This window comes from Balaenoptera ricei, chromosome X (assembly GCF_028023285.1).
Source record: "Balaenoptera ricei isolate mBalRic1 chromosome X, mBalRic1.hap2, whole genome shotgun sequence".
NCBI classification, from domain to species: domain Eukaryota; kingdom Metazoa; phylum Chordata; class Mammalia; order Artiodactyla; family Balaenopteridae; genus Balaenoptera; species Balaenoptera ricei.
Window position 1 is genome coordinate 28,299,272 of NC_082660.1, and position 20,540 is coordinate 28,319,811.

General features: G+C 36.2%; 1 protein-coding gene across 8 annotated transcripts in view; it reads left to right on the forward strand.

Moving 5' to 3' along the window:
* GK (glycerol kinase) overlaps positions 1-20,540 on the forward strand; it is a 68,177-nt gene that overhangs the window by 44,487 nt on the left and 3,150 nt on the right. For 4 of the 8 annotated variants that reach the window (XM_059910755.1, XM_059910758.1, XM_059910760.1 and 1 more), the window contains 8 exons: positions 9,684-9,762; positions 10,553-10,649; positions 11,327-11,411; positions 11,950-12,070; positions 12,181-12,324; positions 13,671-13,751; positions 16,583-16,669; positions 18,493-18,668. In XM_059910755.1, coding sequence (XP_059766738.1) covers positions 9,684-9,762; positions 10,553-10,649; positions 11,327-11,411; positions 11,950-12,070; positions 12,181-12,324; positions 13,671-13,751; positions 16,583-16,669; positions 18,493-18,503 — 705 coding nt within the window. In that variant the 3' untranslated portion in view covers positions 18,504-18,668. Of the gene's footprint in view, positions 1-9,683; positions 9,763-10,552; positions 10,650-11,326; positions 11,412-11,949; positions 12,071-12,180; positions 12,325-13,670; positions 13,752-16,582; positions 16,670-18,492; positions 18,669-20,540 lie in introns of those variants that run through there. The other 4 variants (XM_059910756.1, XM_059910757.1, XM_059910762.1 and 1 more) reach the window with 4 other exon arrangements.

Sequence of the window (20,540 nt, forward strand, 5' to 3'; positions counted from 1 at the left end):
ATTTCGTTTTGATTCATGTAATTTTTTTTTTTTAGTTTCATAGAATTTTAAAGCAGAGAGGGGCAGTAGATTAGATGACAACAGGCTTTGCTGCACCCTGCTATCCCCTTGTTTTATACATGAAGAAGACAAGTGAAATTGGAGTCATTTGGCCAAGGTAGCTTGACAGCTAGTAAGTAGCCAATCCTCGACGCAAATCCCGGTTACTGGGCATCAAAGTCTAGATGCCTAGGCCGCTCCACTGTGCCATCTCCTTCCTTGTAAATCTGAGTATTCAGGGCTCCAGTCTACCAAGTCCAGTGTTCTTTTCACTGCATCTCCCATATGTCACACCCTTCTACTAACCTAGCAACTTGGCCACAACACACACACACTAGTATGTTAACAACAATAGATAGAATCTTTTTTCTTTTCCGAATTCTTTTCAGTTAACAAACATTTTGTAAAATTAAGAAAATCAAAAAAGAGTGCAGAGAATAAAGCTAGGTGGGAAAAACTTATTCTCAGTGAATTCATGCAAATTCCACCTGGTCACACTGCTTCCTTTTTGGGTAAAGTGCTTACAGAGCGGATATTTAATACCCATTTCTTTCATTTGACAGATTGTTGTTAGGCTTGGCAATCTGAGGTGTTCAAAAAGTAACTTTCTACCCTTTTTGAAAACTGAAACTATAACTACCCCTCTTAGTTTTTAGTCTTCTTTCATTCTCCCTCTGCTGATTTGGAAGCAACATAACGCATTTCTCATTTTTTGTTGTTGTTTTGGGGTTTTTTGGTAGTACCTTCAAAATAATAACTATATATTTTTCTAAGAGTGCTTATAATTGTTTAGTATTTTTAATAACCACCCAACCATGATGAGGACCTTGAATGCTTTACCCCTGCAACCTCCATCCGTAATCATGTTATTGAGTTTAAAATTTTCATTTCCCCTTTTTCTTAAATATTCAATAATTCATACTGTTTTCTTTTCAGTCAATCATAAATCATATCAATTGACATATTTTGTCAATTTCTGTGTCCAGTATCGTTTCTTTGGTCCCAGACCTTTTATATCGTCCCCCCCACCCCCAGTTTTTTCTTGCTGAGGGATAGCCTTTCATAGTTCATAGAGTCTGGGGCGGTGAGCCTATTCTTTTTTAGGTTTGTCTTTATTTTGCTCTCTCTCTGGGGTGGATATAAAACTCAGTTGTTTTATCTGCATCCCTTCTGGCCATTTTTTGATGCTGATGAGACCTTCGCTGCTCTGATTTAAAAGTGGTTCCTTTGTAGATAGATAATCTGGAAGTTTTAAATGTTATATCCTTATCATTGATGTTCCATAGTTTTACTATGATGTGCCTGAGTTTGGATTTATTTTTACTTATTCTGTTAGGTACTTGGATACAAGTTTGTCTTCAGTTCTGGAACATTCTCAGCAATTATCTCTTCAAATATTGCTTCTCTACCATTACCTCCATCCTCTTCTGGAATTGCTATTATACGGATATTGGAACCTTCCAACCCACCCTCCATGTCTCTTAACTGCCCTTTTATATATTTTTAATCTCTTTGTTTCTCTGTGCTGCATCCCTGGTGAGTTTCTCAGTATCTACCTTACATTTCCAAATTCTCTCTTTAAAACAAACAAAACAAAAATGTTTTAATTGTGAAATGTAACACATGTATAGAAAAAAATGCATAAAACATCAATGTACAGCTTAACAAATTATTATAAGAAGAAGACCCATGTAACCTCACCCAGGTCAGGAAACAGAAAACTACCAGGAACCTTCTATGTGCCCCTCCCAATCACATCCTCTTCCCTTTCCCCTAAGTTAACCCTGCCCTGACTTTTATTATGATCCCTTTCTTACTTTTCTTTACAATTCTAACTCTTAAATGTGCAACCCCAAACACGGAAGTTAGTTTTGCGTGTTTTTAATACTTTATATATTAAAAATATAAGAGAGAGACTGAGTAATACAGTATGCAATCTTTGATCTGGCCTCTTTCACTCAACATTTTATTTGGGAGATTCATCTGTGTTGTTAGATATAGCTATTGTTTCATTCTTTTTCATTACCATGTGTAAATACCACCAGCAGTATATGGGAACACGACTTTGCCTATTTTCTCTGTCTATTCTACAGTTTATCTCATCTGTTACATTTTTTAATCTCACTCAGTAATTTCATTTCTAGAATCTTTAACTGGTTATTTTTCATGTCCACCTGATTTTGTTTTATTTCTCTTTTCTTTTGATTTGTAACTCATGGGGTTTTTTTCCATGGAAATCATACCTTAATCTACCTCTTTGTGTTTTTTTGTTGTTACTGTTTTGTATTGTTGTTGTTTTTTTCTCTTTTTGGCGGTTCTGCGGACACGCAGTGTCTTAGTTCGCCGACCAGGGATTGAACCTGTGCCCCCTGCGGTACAAGCGCAGAGTCCTAACCACTGGATTGGAATGAATTCTATTCCAGATGTTACGTTTTGTTGACTGATGTCATTTTTTCCCCTTCCATACATTTTCATTAGAAGTGATGCTTGCAAGCTATCATATGATATGCTGTAATGTCTAATTTATATAGTGTATATACAAAGTATATATATATTTTTAATTTAATCAATTTTTAATAGAAGTATAATTGACTTACAATATTACATTAGTTTTAGGTGTGTAACATAGTGATTCAGTATTTTTGTACATTACAAAATGATCACCACAGTAAGTCTAGTTAGCACCTGTCACCATACAAAGTTATTACAATATTATTGACTCTATTCCCAATGCTGTATATTACATCCCCATGCCTTGTTTATTTTATAACTGGAAGTTTGTACCTCTTAATCTCCCTCATCTATTTCACTCATTCTGCTACCCCCTTACCCCCTGGCAACCAGCATTTTGTTCTCTGTTTCTATGAGTCTATTTCTGTTTTATTATGTTTATTCGTTTGTTTTATTTTTTAGATTCCACATGTAAGTGAACGCATGCTATATTTTCTTTCTCTGATTTATTTCACTTAGCACAATACCCTCCAAATCCATCCATATTTTCACAAATGGCAAGATGTCATAATATTCCATTTTATATATATTATAAAGCTATCCATTTTATCCATCTATTAATAGATGCTTAGGTTGCTTTCATATCTTGGCTATTGTAAATAGTGCTGCAATGAACGTAAGGGTGCATATATCTTTTCTAACTAGTGTTTTTGTTTTCTTTGGAAAAATACCCAGAAGTGGATTTGCTGTATCGTGTGGTAGCTCTGTTTTTGATTTTTTGAGGAACCTCCACACTGTTCTCCACAGTGGCTGCACCAACTTACATTCCCACCAACAGCGTCCAAGAGTTCCCTTTTCTCCACATCCTCGCCAAAACTTGTTGTTTGTAGTATTTTTGATAATAGCCATTATGACAGGTATGAAGAGATCTCATTGTGGTTTTGATTTGCATTTCCCTGTTGATTAATGATGTTGAGCACCTTTTCATGTGTTAATTGACTATCTATATGTCTTCTTTGGAAAAATATCTACTCAGGTCCTCTGTCAATTTTTTAATCAAATTGTTTGTTTGTTTTTGATGTTGAGTTCTTTGTATATTTTGTATATTAACCCCTTATGAGATATATCATTTGCAAATATCTTCTCCCATTCAGTGGGCTGCCCTTTTCGTTTTGTCAATACCTTCCTTCACTGTGCAAAAGCTTTTTAGTTTATTTTCGCTTTTGTTTCCCTTGCCTGAGGAGACAGATCCAAAAAAATATTGCTAAGACCCGAGGTCAGAGAGCATACTGTCTGTGTTTTCTTCTACGAGTTTTATGGTTCCAGGTCTTGTGTTTAAGTTTTTAATCTATTTGGAGTTTATTTTTATATATGGTGTGAGAAAGTAGTCCAGTTTGATTCTCTTGCATGTAGCTGTTCTATTTTCCCAACACCATGGCTGATGTTTTAATAATAGATTTCTTCATGTATTTTGAAATTTTCCCTTCCAGCCTCATTTTCCATTAAGCCAATAGCCTTAGTCAGCACGTAGACAATTGCTTGTTTTCCAGTACCGCTACACAAGCAGGAAAGCACTACCTAGCCCCTGGCTTCAAGCACTGACACTATTCCTGATCTTACACAAAGCACTTCGAATCCCTTTCCTCTGCAGGAGTCAGCTCTGGCCACCACTCCTGCTCCCTGACACATACAGAAAAATGAATTGGAATCCATCATGCCTGTGGCCTCAAATCCTGCTTAGCCATGCATTTCTGTTTCTGTCCACATCGATGCTGGTCTCTATTTGAGTTAGCATGTGTTGTTCTGGTTTTTTCTTTTTACGTTTTGCCTGTTATCCTCTGTTAGGGACAGAGGTGATTTTTTTTTTTTAACAGTGTAGTTTGTTTGTTTGTTTATATTTATGGCTGCATTGGGTCTTTGTTGCTGCGCGCGGGCTTTCTCTAGTTGCCGCAAGCGGGGGCTACTCTTCATTGCGGTGCGCGGGCTTCTCACTACAGTGGCTTCTCTTGTTGCGGAGCACGGGCTCTAGGCGCGCAGGCTTCAGTAGTTGTGGCTCGCGGGCTCTAGAGTGCAGGCTCAGTAGTTGTGGCTCACGGGCTTAGTTGCTCCACGGCAGGCATGTGGGATCTTCCCGGACCAGGGTTCGAACCCGTGTCCCCTGCATTGGCAGGCGGATTCTTAACCACTGCGCCACCAGGGACACCCAGGACAGGTGATTTTTAAAGTGCAAACTCATCCATCTCTGTTGATAGGGATGTTTACCTCTTTTTTATCACCAAGAATATTAACATCTCTGGGTCCTTATTTCATTATTAGTAAAAAGGAATTGGGACACATGATGCTTCAGTTGTTTTGAGACTTTAAACTCGTATTAAACTGCTAAAATTTGTCCCACTCTTAATAGTTGGAAAATTTTCTTAGTGGTGGAAGATACTGAAGCAAAATAGAGCAAGAATTACCAAAACAGAACGAGTAGTTCTGCCTTCCCTCTGCCATCTGTGCACTATCTTCCCTAAGCTGTGCTTTTCCCTTCCTTGTTCATCTTCTTTTTCTTAATGTTATTTCACAAAACAAGATTCTTTTGGGGGCCTTTAATCTGATTATGAACTTGAGCTTACTTTGGATTTGAGACTTCCACGTTCTGTATTCTGTCACTAGGATATAAGTTCCCTGAGGTCAGAATATTTATCTGTCTTGTTCACCACTCTATCCCAGAGGCTGGCATATAGCAGACACTTAATAAATATTGTTTATATACCAAATCCTATGTTATGCCATTTTTGTCTATTTAAACGTGAGCTTCAAAGAGGATTCCTTAGATCCCCCCATTGTTTTCTTTGAATGTCCTTTTTCTCCTCTCTTTGGTATGATTTGTGATTATATTGTTAAGTTTTTGTTTTTGGAGTTTTTCATCCCTCTTCAGCCAGATATTCCATTTCAGGTATAAGTCTCATATATTAGTTAACTGTTGCTGCATAACAATATTACCACTGATGTAAGTGGCTTAAAACCATACCCATTTATTATCTTATAGTTTCCATGGGTCAGGAGTCCAGGCAAAGCTTAGCTGGATCCTCTGCTCAGGGTCTCACCAGGCTGCAGTCAAGGTGTAGGCTGAGGCTACAGTCTCATCTGAGGCTCCATCTGCTTCTAGGTTCATGCAGATTATTGGCCAGATTTAGTTCCTTGTGGTTGTAGGACTGGGGGTTTCAGTTTCTTGCTAGCAGTCAGCCAGAGGCTGCCCTCAGCTCCTAGAGGCCGCCTGAAGTTCCTTCCCATGTGAGGACTTAACGCCAGCAAGGGAGGGAGAGAGTCCAGAAAACAGGTGTGATAATCTTATGCAACGTAATCACATGCATATCATCACATATGTCCCATCACCTTAGACATGTCCTGTTGGTTAGAAGCAAGTCATAGTCCCACCTCACTCAAAGGGAAAGGATCATGGAAGGCCATGAACAGCAGGAGGCGAGGATCATGGGGGCCTATAAACATTGTTTATGGACTTTTCTAAGGTACTTTCTTGGAAAGTGTACTTTCTGAGCAATAAGTGTAATTCCCTAACTGGTTATCGAAGTATTAATGATACAGATTACATTTCCTAAATGCTTCCCCAATTCAACTCTGTGCTCCTGTTCTCTTTTCTTTGCAATTAAAAATGCTATAGAGTTAGATTTTGCATTTGTAATCATACAGAAGTTAAGTACAATATAAGTTATATATGTAGTGTTACATATGACTGTAGCATACGCAAAACTATGTTTACTGTGCCTAATGGTTGATTTTAAGCAATTTACGGATAATCTTAATTTTACATAATTTTTCTCCACACTTACTGATTTTAACCATAACTGCATTGTAATATACATCCTGCATCCTGAAATATCTACTTTATACAGATACTGTTCATGGCAGTGGCATTCATGTCAAGGAGCTTTTGAGGGAAAGTATGTTTGCCTACTATGACATTATATCAGGTCTACTTGATTATTTTTAATCTAATCTTTGCATAGCCTGTTCCTTAGCCTCTCACTTTCCAGGCTATGTGTCTAGTTTTTGAGTAATTTATTTCTCTTGTCCGGTTATCATAGAACTTCTTCTTTTTACCCTCTCATTTCTATTATGTTTTTCTTAGAGAGCCACTATTAGGTTTGTGTGCAGCTTTCCCAGTGGATCGTGACTTAGAATAAGGGTTGATTCATATTTATAGTTGATGAGCTGAAGTATTGAATGTTTATATTTATGATATAATTGACAGTAACTTATTTGATAGCAAGTAGACAGTCACCTTCTATCTATCGTTTTAGGTTTCCATTCCTGTACTCTTTTTTCTGCCCATCTTCAAAGCATTATACCATCTTCCACTTTATCTCCTGCCTCTGGATTCAGAAGACTACATCTTTTGTGAATTTGGAGATTTCCCTTATTTTTATTAATTTTTAAAAAGCTATACCAAGTATTATATCCTGATACCAAAATTATATACTTCTTTCAGATAAGTGTTTTTTTATATTGAACCTACTTCTTCGTTCAGTAACAAAACACTCCTGTGTACTCCTGATGACCAAATTTAGAATAATTTTCTTTTGGAGCCTTGACAGTGGCTTTGTATTTTTTTTTCTATTGTTTTAATCTAAAATAATGCCCTCTGGTCCTCAACCAGTTACCTTTAATGAAAACCTTGATTTTCCTTTTACTGCAACCACATTGCTTCCTCTCAAAAAAAATTGAGCATGTAACATCCTGCCCTTTTCAGTGGAAGTGAGGTACATCGGCATTTGATTTCCCAAAATATAAAGTTCCACTAGCTGGTAGCTGCAAGACCACTCCACTAGACTTCTAGCCCAGTGGCTTTTTAAAATTCGTTGCTTACTCACCTAAAGCAATTGGAAATATACACATTTCGTGGTTAGATGCCATGTAGGACCAGTGTCTTTTTGAGAGTATAGAACATCTGTGTTTCCATTTAGATCTAGAACTGTGCTGTCCAATATGGTAGCCACTAGCCACACCTGACTACTGAGCACTTGAAATGTGGCTAGTCCAAATTGAGATGTGCCGTAAGCATAAACGATATACCTGATATCAAAGACTTAGTGAAATATATACAAATAAAAGATCTCAAGTTTTATATTGATTACATGTTACAATGATAATATTTTTAATATATTGGGTTAAGCAAAATATATTACAATTAATCTAACCTTTTTAAATATGGTAACTAGAAAATTTAAATTACATGCGTGGCTCACATTATATTTCTATTAAACAGCACTGTTCTAGAAAATCTTATATATTTTCTAGCCTTTGGCAGCTACTATCTCTGAATTGTTTGCTTCCAGAGGATGTGTGAGAGTTGAACTATTGTCTCCAAAAGCAAACAATTTACTTAGTTCTCCTTGATGGTCCCACTCTGTACCTAAATATATAATATATCAAAATTAGGAAGTGTATTAAGAACTTTCTTTTTTGGGGCGGGAGAGACATTGGGTTAGAGTCCCTTGTCAGGTGTTTGCTGAATTGTCTTTGTCCTATTTTTAAAGTCTGGTTATATTTGCACAGGGATGTCAAATCTATTCCTCAAATAATTTTTTATAGCTGAAAATTCACTGTATAAAAAGAGCAGCTGTGATGTTTTGGCAGCTTTGCAGTAGCATATAGTGACCTGTTCTCACAGCAGCTATGAATGATAGGGTGTATCAACATGTTCAGCATCTAGTTTGTTTACATCCTGAAAACTGATGGCAAGAAAGGGTAACCATTTGTAATTCAATTAATTTAATTGGGGACAGGGAGGCAGGCGACATATAAAAAACATTCTGCTTCCTACACTTAATATTACCTGATGTTTTGGTTTGGGGTGACTCTGTGGAAGTAATTTACATTAATAATCTATATGAAGAAAAACAGAAGGAAAAAAATAATCTATATGAATGAAGCATCAGAACCAAAAAACTTTTTTTTTTTGGAATTCCTAATGGTTTGTGCTGATACTTCTTTTGCCCCCAGAATCTTTTTATAAACATCTTTATTGAGATGTAATTCCCATATCACATGATTCACTCTTTTAAGGTGTGTAATTCAGCGTTCTTTAGTATATTCACGAAGTTGTGCAGCCATCACCACAGTCTAACTTTAGAACATTTTTATCACCCCAAAGAATAACTCCATCACCTCAACCCTAGGCAAGCACTAACCAACTCTTTGTCTCTCTGGATTTGCTTATTCTGGACATTTCATATAAATGGAGTCATACAATATATGGTCTTTCACTTAGCATAACGTTTTCAAGATTCATCCATGTTGTAGCAGAATTTCATGTCTTTTCATGGCCAAATAATTTTCCATTGTGTGGATATACTACATTTTATTTACCCATACATCAGTCAATGGAATTTGGCTGATACTTTTTTAACACTTAAAGAATTAAAGAAGCTAATATTTACATTCAGTAAGAACCTTCCTGTGTACTCCTGTATACTTCCTGTATTGAGCCTCGTCGTAATTTCTTTAGGTAACTGTTGTTATAGTCACCACCATTATATAGGTGAATAAATGGAGTCTCAGAAAGCCTAACTAATTTGCCTAAGATCACATAGCAGTTAAGAACTAGAACTCGGACTCAAACTAGTTCATCTGACTCCAAACTGTGTGTTTTCTTCCTTATTGTCGTAGCCATACAACCTCCTCCACCCCATCCCTTGGTGATTTTGTTGGAAAGAACAATTACTTTGTAGTTAGCTTCTTTGCTAACTTTTTTATTGTGGTTGCTAGATTTAATATAATGTTAGCTATGGGAAATGGGCTTGAAAAAACTCTCAGGGTGGCCTTTCCCAGTAACTTTGTGGATAAGATGGGAATGTACTCTGGGTGATAATATACCTCAGTAGTTTAGCAACAGATAGAACAACTGTACAAGAAGCAAACTGCTCAACACACTGGTGTCCACCTACGGGCACAGGCGCAAGGGTGTACTGGAGGGCTCTCTTCTCTGTCCCGTGAAAAACTTCTGTTAATGCCCTAGATAAACAATGTGTGTAGTAAAAGACCTAGTTTATGATATTTGTAGAAGTCCCAATGTTGAAATTTTTGAATTTTATCCATCTGGTAGTGTCATACACAGAGAATATGCTCAATCAAAACTTTTTATTGTGATAACGTATATTCTGTCTCGGATTCCTTTTTTCCCGTAGGGTTCCGTAGCTATAGCCGGTGCTGTTATTCGCTGGCTCAGGGACAATCTTGGAATTATAAAGACCTCTGAGGAAATTGGTGAGTATGCTCTAACGAAGGGCTAGAATCTAAATAATAAGAATTTTCAATATTTTCCCCTTGCAATCTGTTAATACATGTGCTTTGCCCCGTATGTGACATTAAATTATATGAACCCCTATTATGAGTTTGATTTACATATAAAAGACTATTTTGGGAAGATTTAGAAAACAAATTGACATCCTTAGTGGTGGCTATTAATATACTGGCACGGTAGGGCATAAAAATCACCCAAGTGTAAAACTGAACACCAAAGATTGCCAGAATCTGCAGCTAAATTTATCTGATGAGAAAAAGCTTTAAGTCTTATTAGAGTGAGAACTAAAACTCTCCAGTACCTGTAATTTACGTATTAATATGGCTATTTTCAGACAATGGATAATTATTTTGAACCCCCCACCCACTCTCCATCTACTTGTTTAATTTTGCCTGAAGGTGAGACAATCAGGAACACATTTCTGATTAGGGACACACTGAAGGCCACTTCTTCGTCTGCTAGTCAGCAACCTTAAAAATAGTGGAAATAAGCTAAAATACCTTAACGAAACTAATCCAGTTCCTTTATTTCTTGGGCTGGGTTACATTTTACTGGGGGGTATTCAGTGTGGAGAAATTTGCTTTTGTTGTTCCTCACATTCTGCTGTAATTAGGAACATTTTGCTGTACTAAATAACAGGAAACCAAAAGCTCTGTCCTAATTTTTTAAACACGTGTGTTTATTGACGAAAATAAGTAGCATATAGTAGAGTGATTTTTGTTTGATTGTTTGTTTGTTTGTTTTTAACGTTAGAAAAACTTGCTAAAGAAGTAGGTACTTCTTATGGCTGCTATTTCGTCCCAGCATTTTCAGGGCTATATGCACCTTATTGGGAGCCCAGTGCAAGAGGGTAAGAATTGAAAATAAGGTATGCTTTTGTCAGTCTTGATTTATTTACTATATTAGCTAATAACTTATTAGTTAATAGTTTTCTATTTTCAAACGATTTTAAAGTATTGAGGAAACCTTTTACACTTGGCAAGTATAATTTCAGAACCTTTAAACTCCAAGAAGTTGGGAATTCCCTGGTGGTCTGGTGGTTATGACTCCGAGCTTCCACTGCAGGGAGCACGGGTTCGATCCCTGGTTGCGGAACTAAGATCCTGCATGCCATGCGGCATGGCCAAAAAAAAAAAACAAAACCTCCAAGAAGTTATAAATCACCTGACAAATAAGCCCCCACCATATCCATATTCATGTTAGTGTTATTATCTTTTATCTTCAAGGCACCTGCAAGTTATGTCTCAAAGGGACATCATCTAGATGAATATTGATTTGGTTTTATATTACTGTCATCTATTCGGATAGATCTTGAACTTTTTCGTATGTGGATGCAGCATTGTAGACTATAAGGACTTTCCAAGCTACTTAATGTTTATGTCCAGTTTTGTTTTTTCTAATGTCCTATTTCCCCCCCCCCCCCCCCGTACATTTCTACCTACCAAATTCAGTCTTTCCATATTTAGGACATTTGTAGTTGATGACTCATTTATTCCACTCTAATCTTAAAAAGCTTTGTATTTTTAGGATCATCTGTGGGCTCACTCAGTTCACCAATAAATGCCATATTGCTTTTGCTGCATTAGAAGCTGTTTGTTTCCAAACTCGAGAGGTAAGAAATATGGGCCCTTTTCTTGTACTTAATCCACCTTTATTATTCCTAAACAAATTATATATTCATGCCAGAAATTTATTAAAATTTATAAGCTTACTAAATATTTAATCAAAAATTAAGCCTGCCTAAACATTAATGTAATAACTGCAAGTTTTTGTTCTTTTCCCATCTGTCATTACTTTCTAAGTTCCTGTTAGCTGCCAGGCGCTGGGCATTTTACAGTTGAGGGGATGCTGAGTGGTGCATATTAGGCAAAGGGGATAGTAGCACAAACATAGGCACCATGGCAGGAAATCAGGGTGCAAAATAGAACTGTTTGGCTTGACTGGATATAGGGGTGAGTGCAGAGGTGTGGTGAGAGAAAAGGTTGGTTGTAACCAGATCAAGGAGGGCCTAGAAGACCAGCCTAAGAAATCTAAATTTTTATTCTGCAGGCTTTGGGGAGCTTTTGAGTGTTTTTGAGTAGAAGATGACTATTTTCAGAGATGTTACTATGGAGTACTTTAGTTATGTTCATTGCATTGGTTTATTTAAGATTTTGGACGCCATGAACCGCGACTGTGGAATTCCGCTCAGCCATTTGCAGGTAGACGGAGGAATGACCAACAACAAAATTCTGATGCAGCTACAAGCAGACATTCTGTATATCCCAGTAGGTTAGTAAGCCTTCATTCCTTTAAACTCCAAGACTAATGTTTCTTTGGAAGAACTGGTTTTTTTAGGCATATGTAACTGCAAAGATTCTGATGTAGCTCTCTCCCCTCAGTGAAGCCCTCGATGCCCGAAACAACTGCCCTGGGAGCTGCCATGGCAGCAGGGGCTGCAGAAGGGGTTGGCGTTTGGAGTCTGGAACCTGAGGACTTGTCAGCTGTCACAATGGAGCGGTTTGAACCTCAGATCAACGCTGAGGGTACTTGTTTTTTTACATTTTTTTAATTGAAGTATAGTTGATTTACAATGTTGTGTTAGTTTCAGATGTTCAGCAAAGTGATTCAGTTATACATACATATATATCTTTTTTTTTTCAGATTCTTTTCCCTTACAGGTTATTATAAAATATTGAGCATAGTTCCCTGTGCTATACAGTAGTTCCCTTTTGGTGAGGGTACTTGTAAAGATTGAAGATTGGTATACTGTGGAAAGTGAGAGAGAGTTTGCTTTTCTGTTTATTCATAAGTTGAGAAAGTAAATAAGATAGCAAATGCTACTGTTTCAGGTTTGGCTACTAAGCATATTTGGATACACTGAATGAATGTGAATGAGAGGAATAGTTCCCTATTTAAAAAAAAAAACTTCTATAATCACCTTTCTACCATTCACTTCTAGCGTTTACAGTCCTTTCATGTAGGGGGATAACACTGCCACACTATCAGTTCTAGCTTGTTAGTGTAGCCTTTCCTGACAGTGACAGGGGAGATATATCGGCCACCGACCCCTCATGTCTGCATCGGATCATCTTTGGTGCCAGTGGCCAGTTTTAGGACAGGATTATGTGGGGTAAGGGATATTCTGATAACTTTTAAACACAGCAGGGCTAGCCTAACAAAAGCAGCAACAATTTAAATAAATGAGCATTAAATATTTGTCTTACTGTCGTAATAAACAAAGCTAAGCCACAAGCTCTGACCAATACCTGTATTAAATTTGTGTATGAAAATAAGGTTTTATATATTGAATTTGGTTTTAAACCTTTTTAAAAACCTATGTATAAAATAACGTCAACGTGGATTTTGTATGATATCCCAAGCTCCTCCACCCTCCCAAAAAAGAGAAAATAGGTCAAGTAGGATTCCCCTTTCTGATTCATCACCACTTGCTTGTGAATGGCCTGGTGTTAGCAGGTAGCCTGTTTCGCCATCTCCCTTCATCGTGCAGACCAGGCTGAATTTCCCTTCAACTTCCAAGCAAGCTTCTCTCCCAGTCACTGGTAGTCACTAGCAACCATAGTCTCCGGAATCTGAGTCCTGGTAAAACTCCATGTCAGCTTAATACAATGTAACAAACATCAGTTTAATATGTGTAACAATTTGTCAAGAATGCTGAGTGAGGGACTTCCCTGGCGGTCCAGTGGTTAAGACTCCATGCTTCCAATGCAGGGGGCGCAGGTTCGATCCCTGGTCGGATCCCACATGCTGAACGGTGCAGCAAAAAAAAAAAAAAAAAAAAAAAGAACGCTGAGTGAACATAAGTGTGGTACTTAGAACATCTCAGTAAACTGCCTTTCTTATGTGTGGTTTTCCTACCTTCTATGTCTAGAAAGTGAAATTCGTTATTCTACGTGGAAGAAAGCTGTGATGAAGTCAATGGGTTGGGTTACAACTCAGTCTTCAGAAAGTGGTAAAAATGTTTTTATTATTATTGCCACTTTGCCCTAGTATGTTAAATCGCTTCTTTAAGTATCTGGCCATTTATACTTAGCAAGGCTGCTCTGAAGAAAAGCATTATTATAAGCTTATAGTTTCTAATGTTTTGAAAACACTTTAAAGTTCTAAACATAAAATGTAAATTATCATGTTGATATACATACTTAACTCTGTCCTGCCATATCTTTCCTTATTAGTTTATTCCTGGTACTTCAATTGATAACTTAGTTTTCTAAAAGTAAAATTATTTCTAGTCTCTTCTTAATGCAAAAAAATCAACTAGACTTTTTTTTTCTTCTTCTTAGTGTCTGACTTTGCCTTTCTGGGGGGCTGTCTTCATGACCTGAACCAACCGAAAGCTGTATTAATTTCAGAATATATTTCACTACTTCCTAGACTGCTTCCAAGCCCTTAGTGAGTGTATGTTATGAGAACTCATTGGAATCAGAGGAAGAAAAGTACCAAACATAGTAAATTAGAAATGTCATAATTGGCAAATGCTCTTGGCAGAACATAGAGGACTGTTTTTTTTCAGTCTCTTAGGTGGGAAAGTATTTGCCTTAAGTAAACCATTTAATTGTAAACAGCCCTGAGCTGCCTTTAATATAGAAACAGCCTTAAACATGCCTTTAATATGGCATAATATTTTAATTCTTTGCTAAATGCAAGATTTCGAACGTAATGAATGAAACAATGGTCAATAATATATTGAAGCGTATAGTTTAATGGAGAAGAGAATATAAATGAAATATAGCCTGCCTTCCAACCCCAAAGCGAGTATAGAACCACTTGTAATGTATCTGGCTTTTAGGAGAAGCTTCTGGGATCATCTAGTACCGCAGATCACTGTGATCTGTATTTTCAGTCCTGGATGTTCCTACTTGAAGCTTTTGTTTATTCTCCTAAATAAGCTTTAAGCTTAACATCCATTTTCTTTAACTCTTTTGTCCTGAGACTCACCTTTCTTTCTAAGATAGTGGCAAAGCCTTTCTTGCTAAGACTGTTTGCAGTTTTGAGACCCTTTATAGCTAAACTTCTCAATCATAGGTATTTTTGTAGCACAGTGCTAGTTGCTTTGAAAGATAGACATGCACTCGATTTATTTTCTGGTTGCCCTTAATTAATGGCTAATGAAAATGAGTTATATGATTTCTTTGACAAGTTAGATTTTTTTTAAGCGGCACAGGGACTTCCCTGATGGTCCAGTGGTTAAGACTACGTACTTCCAATGCAAGGGGCCTGGGGTTCGATCCCTGGTCAGGGAGCTAAGATCCCATATGCCACGTGGCATGGCCAAATAAAATAAGATGGCACAATCCTACCTGTTCCCGCACTCCACTGCCCCAGCTGCCTCCACGTCAATGCCACACATCCTTCTCCTTCCTTGCAGTTGAAGATATAATTTTAATTGCAAAGTTCCCACAAAACCAATTGATCGTTTTCTCTCTGTTTGCTTACCTTACCTGTCAGTGAATTTAAAATGCCAAGAAAAAGTTGATAAAAGAAAATTACATGATTCTATTGTTTCTGCCATCAGCATTGATGATAAAGTAATTTGATTTTTTGAGAGCTTTCGATTTTTCAAACTTTGTTTTTGTTTCAGTTAGGCTGTAGTGGATTTAAGGCAAAGTTTGAAAAAACTTTTGAGTAGATTTATGAAAAGCACTCATGTATAATATTTTGAGAGTCTCTAAACTGTATAATAAACAGGCTAATAATATTCAATTAGTGAAATGCTGATTGTATTCCTTAAGCAATATAAGCTATATAACTGTATGATTTATCAATAAGCTATCTGATAATAGCAGTACAGACAGAATCCTATTTTGATGATCTTGAAAGGATATTGGAATTGGCTACCTGGTCTCTTATCCTCTTTAAGTAGGTTTAATTTATGGGAAGAATATTATGTTAGCTTAATTTCCAAAGCATTTTGCCAGTTTTGAAGCATTCATATTTATTTTCTTGTTTATAACTATATTTGAATGGATTGTAAAGAATTTTTAACATACATTCAATATGTTTAAAATGTTGTAGAAGTGATTGGGGGTTTGATATTTTTTGGAGAGAGCTTATCATAAATGATGACTTCTTGGCTTTGTACTCCAAACCCAGCAAAATATTTTTTCAAAGAGTGTTAAATATTCTAGATATATAATTTTTATATTCAAGAAAAGCATCTATCTATCTATCTATTCTTGGAAGGGCTTCCAAGAGAATTCAGGTTGGAAAATATCAAAACAATCGTATTCTCAGGCAATATTTTAAAATGTAGATTAATACAGTTTGGTTTTTAAATTATACTAACATTAATATTCAGGGTGCATTTCCTTATACACCAAGTCTATTTAAAAAAGAAAATGAAACCAGTAGGGTTTGAAATTCATTTTCAGTAGACGAATATAACTCTTCTCTGATAGCCAAAGGATCTATAATTTGAATTTGAGGGGAATTGGATTGCTCATTTAGTATCTTTTGGGGAAGAATCAAGAAAGCTAAAATCAACAGCCTCCCAAAAAGTTCTCCATCAGCTTTGGCTTTGCCAGTGGAAGGTTTATGTTGGTCTGTATGTTCTATGTTCTTGGCTACTTGTGGCATGCTATCTGTATTGTTTGTTGACTGTCATAAGCCTCCAGTATTGATTCTGTTTTTGATTTGAAGTAATAACTCTTTGCTAGCTTTTATGAATATACTATTTTTATAACTTTTTTTTGCTATCATGTGATTCTTAACGCAAATATTGTAATTATGTGTCTCTCTTTTGGTTTGCTTGACTGGAATTCCCTCCTACTTGGATGACCACAGGTGACCCTAGTATCTTCTGTAGTCTACCCTTGGGCTTTTTTATAGTGAGTAGCATGGTAATGTTAATCGGAGCAAGGTACCGCTCAGGTCAGTTCCTCTTTACATTAGACAATTGTATTAGTTAGCATTAATGTATTTGTGTATGACTCAGCAGAAAGCTTTCGGTGTTTTTCCTTCTTCCTATTCTTAGGAACCTGGAAAATCTATTAAAGGTCTAATTAGTTAGACCAATTGATCTTTGGGGGCAGTGACTCTGCTTTTATTCTCTTTTTAGTAGATGATGATTTTCTTTGAGGGGCTACATTCTGCTGTCAGCTGCAACAATAAGCACAAGTGAAAGTACTACTGTCAATGCTTAAATGAAAGGACGTTCAGAGTGATAGATGAAATTTATAGTATTTGAAATCAATTAAATTGGCTTGCAAATGTACATAAGTTGTTTTTCATACTTAATGAAAATCTGCTACACAAGTCTTAATATTTCAATTCTGGTAAGAATTTCAGCCAGAGTATGTTAGCAGAGTTTCTGTAAAACTCTACAGCTAGGGAAAATTTACCATCACTTTTATTTTTAGTTAAGAGAATACATTTGGTGAAATGAAGCTTTTTAAAAAATTATTGAAATAAATTGGGGTCGAAATTCAAACTGAATTATTATTTTGCATATTAACTTCTGAATATTCTTATAAGAGTAAAATTGCTCAGTATTTTATAAAACACATTGCATAACCTGTATTAATTTAAATATAATAATCATTTTTGGAAGATGTTGCTGATGATAGCTCTCAGTTTTTCTTCAAATTAATGGCCTAAATGGAAATGACGTATTTCATATGTTGCCAAGAAAGTGAAACGTTTTAACAATCTTCCTAATTAAGGAAAGGGTTAAATTATTTTTCTTAATTAATTAGAAGATGACCTGGGTGTAAAATATAAAATTTTTTATTAATATGGGAGAATATCTGTTTATAGAAATCTGACAAGCATTAATCAGCTTGACATCATCACCAAAGTGCTATATACAAATATGGAATGAAAAGTTATTTACATCAGCAGAAATGGGATGAAAATTATTTACATTAGCAGAACATTAAATTATCTTTTAATTAATGATACAATTTGGGTTACTTGCATGAGAATTTAAAATTAGATTGCCTTTTTCTATATTCTTCATGTTCACGATAAATTTGTTCACATCTTCTGCTTCCATAATAATCATACCTTATGTTGGTATTAGTGCTTTACACCTTACAAAGGGCTTCTGTATACATAAATCTATACAGAATTAGCAGATGCTTATTTTCTTTCTGCTTCTTGGGAATGTTTGGTGGAACAGTCCAAATATTCCCCAGAAGAACTGTAGTTTAAATTTATTGTTTTTTAAATGCTGTTTGAGGAAAAGTTCTATCTTTTTTCTTTACCATGAGTTTTTTTGGCTGCATAATGATGGTCTGGAAAAGGAAAGAAAATAACATTGCAGCTGAATGTTTTCATTGATTTTTTTTTTTCCCCTTCTGTTTCCCCTTTGATACCAGTACAGAATGAAAAGGCTTGGTCTATGAAAATTAGGATATGTAGCATATCTCTAAGCTAAAGGATACAGTAAGTGTCCAAATTCCTAGGCTTCCAAAATAGATATGATTGCCATCTTTAGGATCTCTCTTGGTAACATATGCTGAGATTTGAGAAGAATGGGGATGGCTTGCCTTGGTAAACAGTTAGCAATAGTGTTTATTTGCTAATTTTGGAATTGACTCAGTTATATTTGTTGCATTTTTACCTGTGAAGCAATATTTAGGAATCATATGGAATTTCTAGCTCAATAAATTATTTAATTATCTTCATTGTTTTAACTCCTGAATTGCATGTATATTATTATTGACATATATGATTTTTGTCCCCCATTTTAGGTATGCCGTAAATACTACCAACTCATGGATTCCAAAGATGTGAGCTCTTTACCAGTGATTCTGTCTCTTAATGTGATGACACTACTCATAGACTCTGATTTTATTTATAAGCCACTAGCTGCATGACCCTCCAAGTAGACCTGTGGCTTGAAATAAAGAAAATGCAGCAGAAAGAATGCTATAGAAACATATGGTGTGTTTTTTAACATCGGTAGTTAAGATTGGACCAGCCACCTTTGGGGCTGACCCGCTCCTTTGCCATCATTTCCTGCCTCATTCCCTCTAAGATCTAGGAAGAATTCAGATCCTGTCCATTGGAATCTTTATCACATATATTCAAACTCTGATGGGCCAGGATTTGATTCCTGCACTACACATGCTTGATTAAGGGGCTGTTACTAACGGGCTAAAAATTTGTGACCTTTTGTTTGCTTCTTTTTAACAGACCCCCCTACCCAAAGTCCTCTTTTCTGCATATTAGGGAGACCACAGCATCTTCACTGAATGTTTAAATGGAAGCCTCTACTAAATTCTTTTTTTTTTTTTTTTTTTTTTTTTTTTTAAAACTTTGGGTTTATTTATTTATTTATTTATTTTATTTATGGCTGTGTTGGGTCTTCGTTTCTGTGCGAGGGCTTTCTCTAGTTGCGGCAAGTGGGGGCCACTCTTCATCGCGGTGCGCGGGCCTCTCACTATCGCGGCCTCACTTGCCACTCTTCATCGCGGTGCGCGGGCCTCTCACTATCGCGGCCTCTCTTGTTGCGGAGCACAAGCTCCAGACGCGCAGGCTCAGTAGTTGTGACTCACGGGCCTAGTTGCTCCGCGGCATGTGGGATCTTCCCAGACCAGGGCTCGAACCCGTGTCCCCTGCATTGGCAGGCAGATTCTCAACCACTGCGCCACCAGGGAAGCCCTCTACTAAATTCTTAAAATGGAAATTTAGTACCCTCATTGCTTAGGTATTTCTCTGAAAAGTATTTGCCAAAACTGAAAATTCTTCATATATTGTATTTAACGTGGTCTCACTAATTACACTGAATTGCTATCTGGATCTTATAGGGAAGGACACTTTCCTTTTTCTTTCTTTCATCTCTCCTTTTTATATATTTTTTTACTTTGTATGTCTAACATACATGCCTATATATTTTATATACCGAGGGTAGCCCATTTATAAAAAGAGTACGTGTTCTCACTAATTACACTGAATTTCTGTCTGAATCTTGTAGGGAAGAACACTTTCTTTTTTTTCTTTTTGTCTCTCCTTTGTATATTTCTTACTTTGTATGTGTAACATACATGCCTTTATATTTTATATACTGAGGGTAGCCCATTTATAAATTAAGAGCACATTGTATTCGGTAGGTTATAATGGGGCTGGTCTTAAGTGGACCTCTATGTGTATAAATATTTTGGAGAAAACAGCTGTATACATTTTTGGGCAATGGTTATGCATATTATTTACCAGGAGAAACTTTTTCTTAAGGAGCCAACATTTAAAATTTAAGTATATGTTCTATGTCAATAAAAGAAAATGTACTTTATTGTGACTATAATTTCTTATACCATACTTTTATATGCTAAAAAAGAAAAAACTGGAATACTACAGCAAATATTGTTTTCAAATACAAGCACTAGTTCATGTAAAGTTATTTTTCCTTTGACGTAATTTTACACATATTTAGGATCCTTTTGAGGGGATGTCAAAAAAGGTTAAAATACTTAAGTGGGAAAAAAAAGCCAAGAATCTCTTTCCACCCAAGTATGTTATCAATTGCTGAAGCAATTAAAATTTCTATTTGAGATGACAGATAGTTATCTCTGCTTATTGTCATATTACAACTGAAAAAAGAAAAAGGTTTTATTGATAGAAATGGCTTCCAGTAAAACCAAGAATTTCTTTCTCCCCCCACCCAAAACCAAGAATTTCTCAAAAAATTTAATGTTATGTGTTGTAAAAACTTACCTAATCTAGCTTCTTAATGTCAATTTTAAAATATCTTAAAATTAATTTCTGTTTACTACAAACAAGAAGATACTGCCTTCTAATT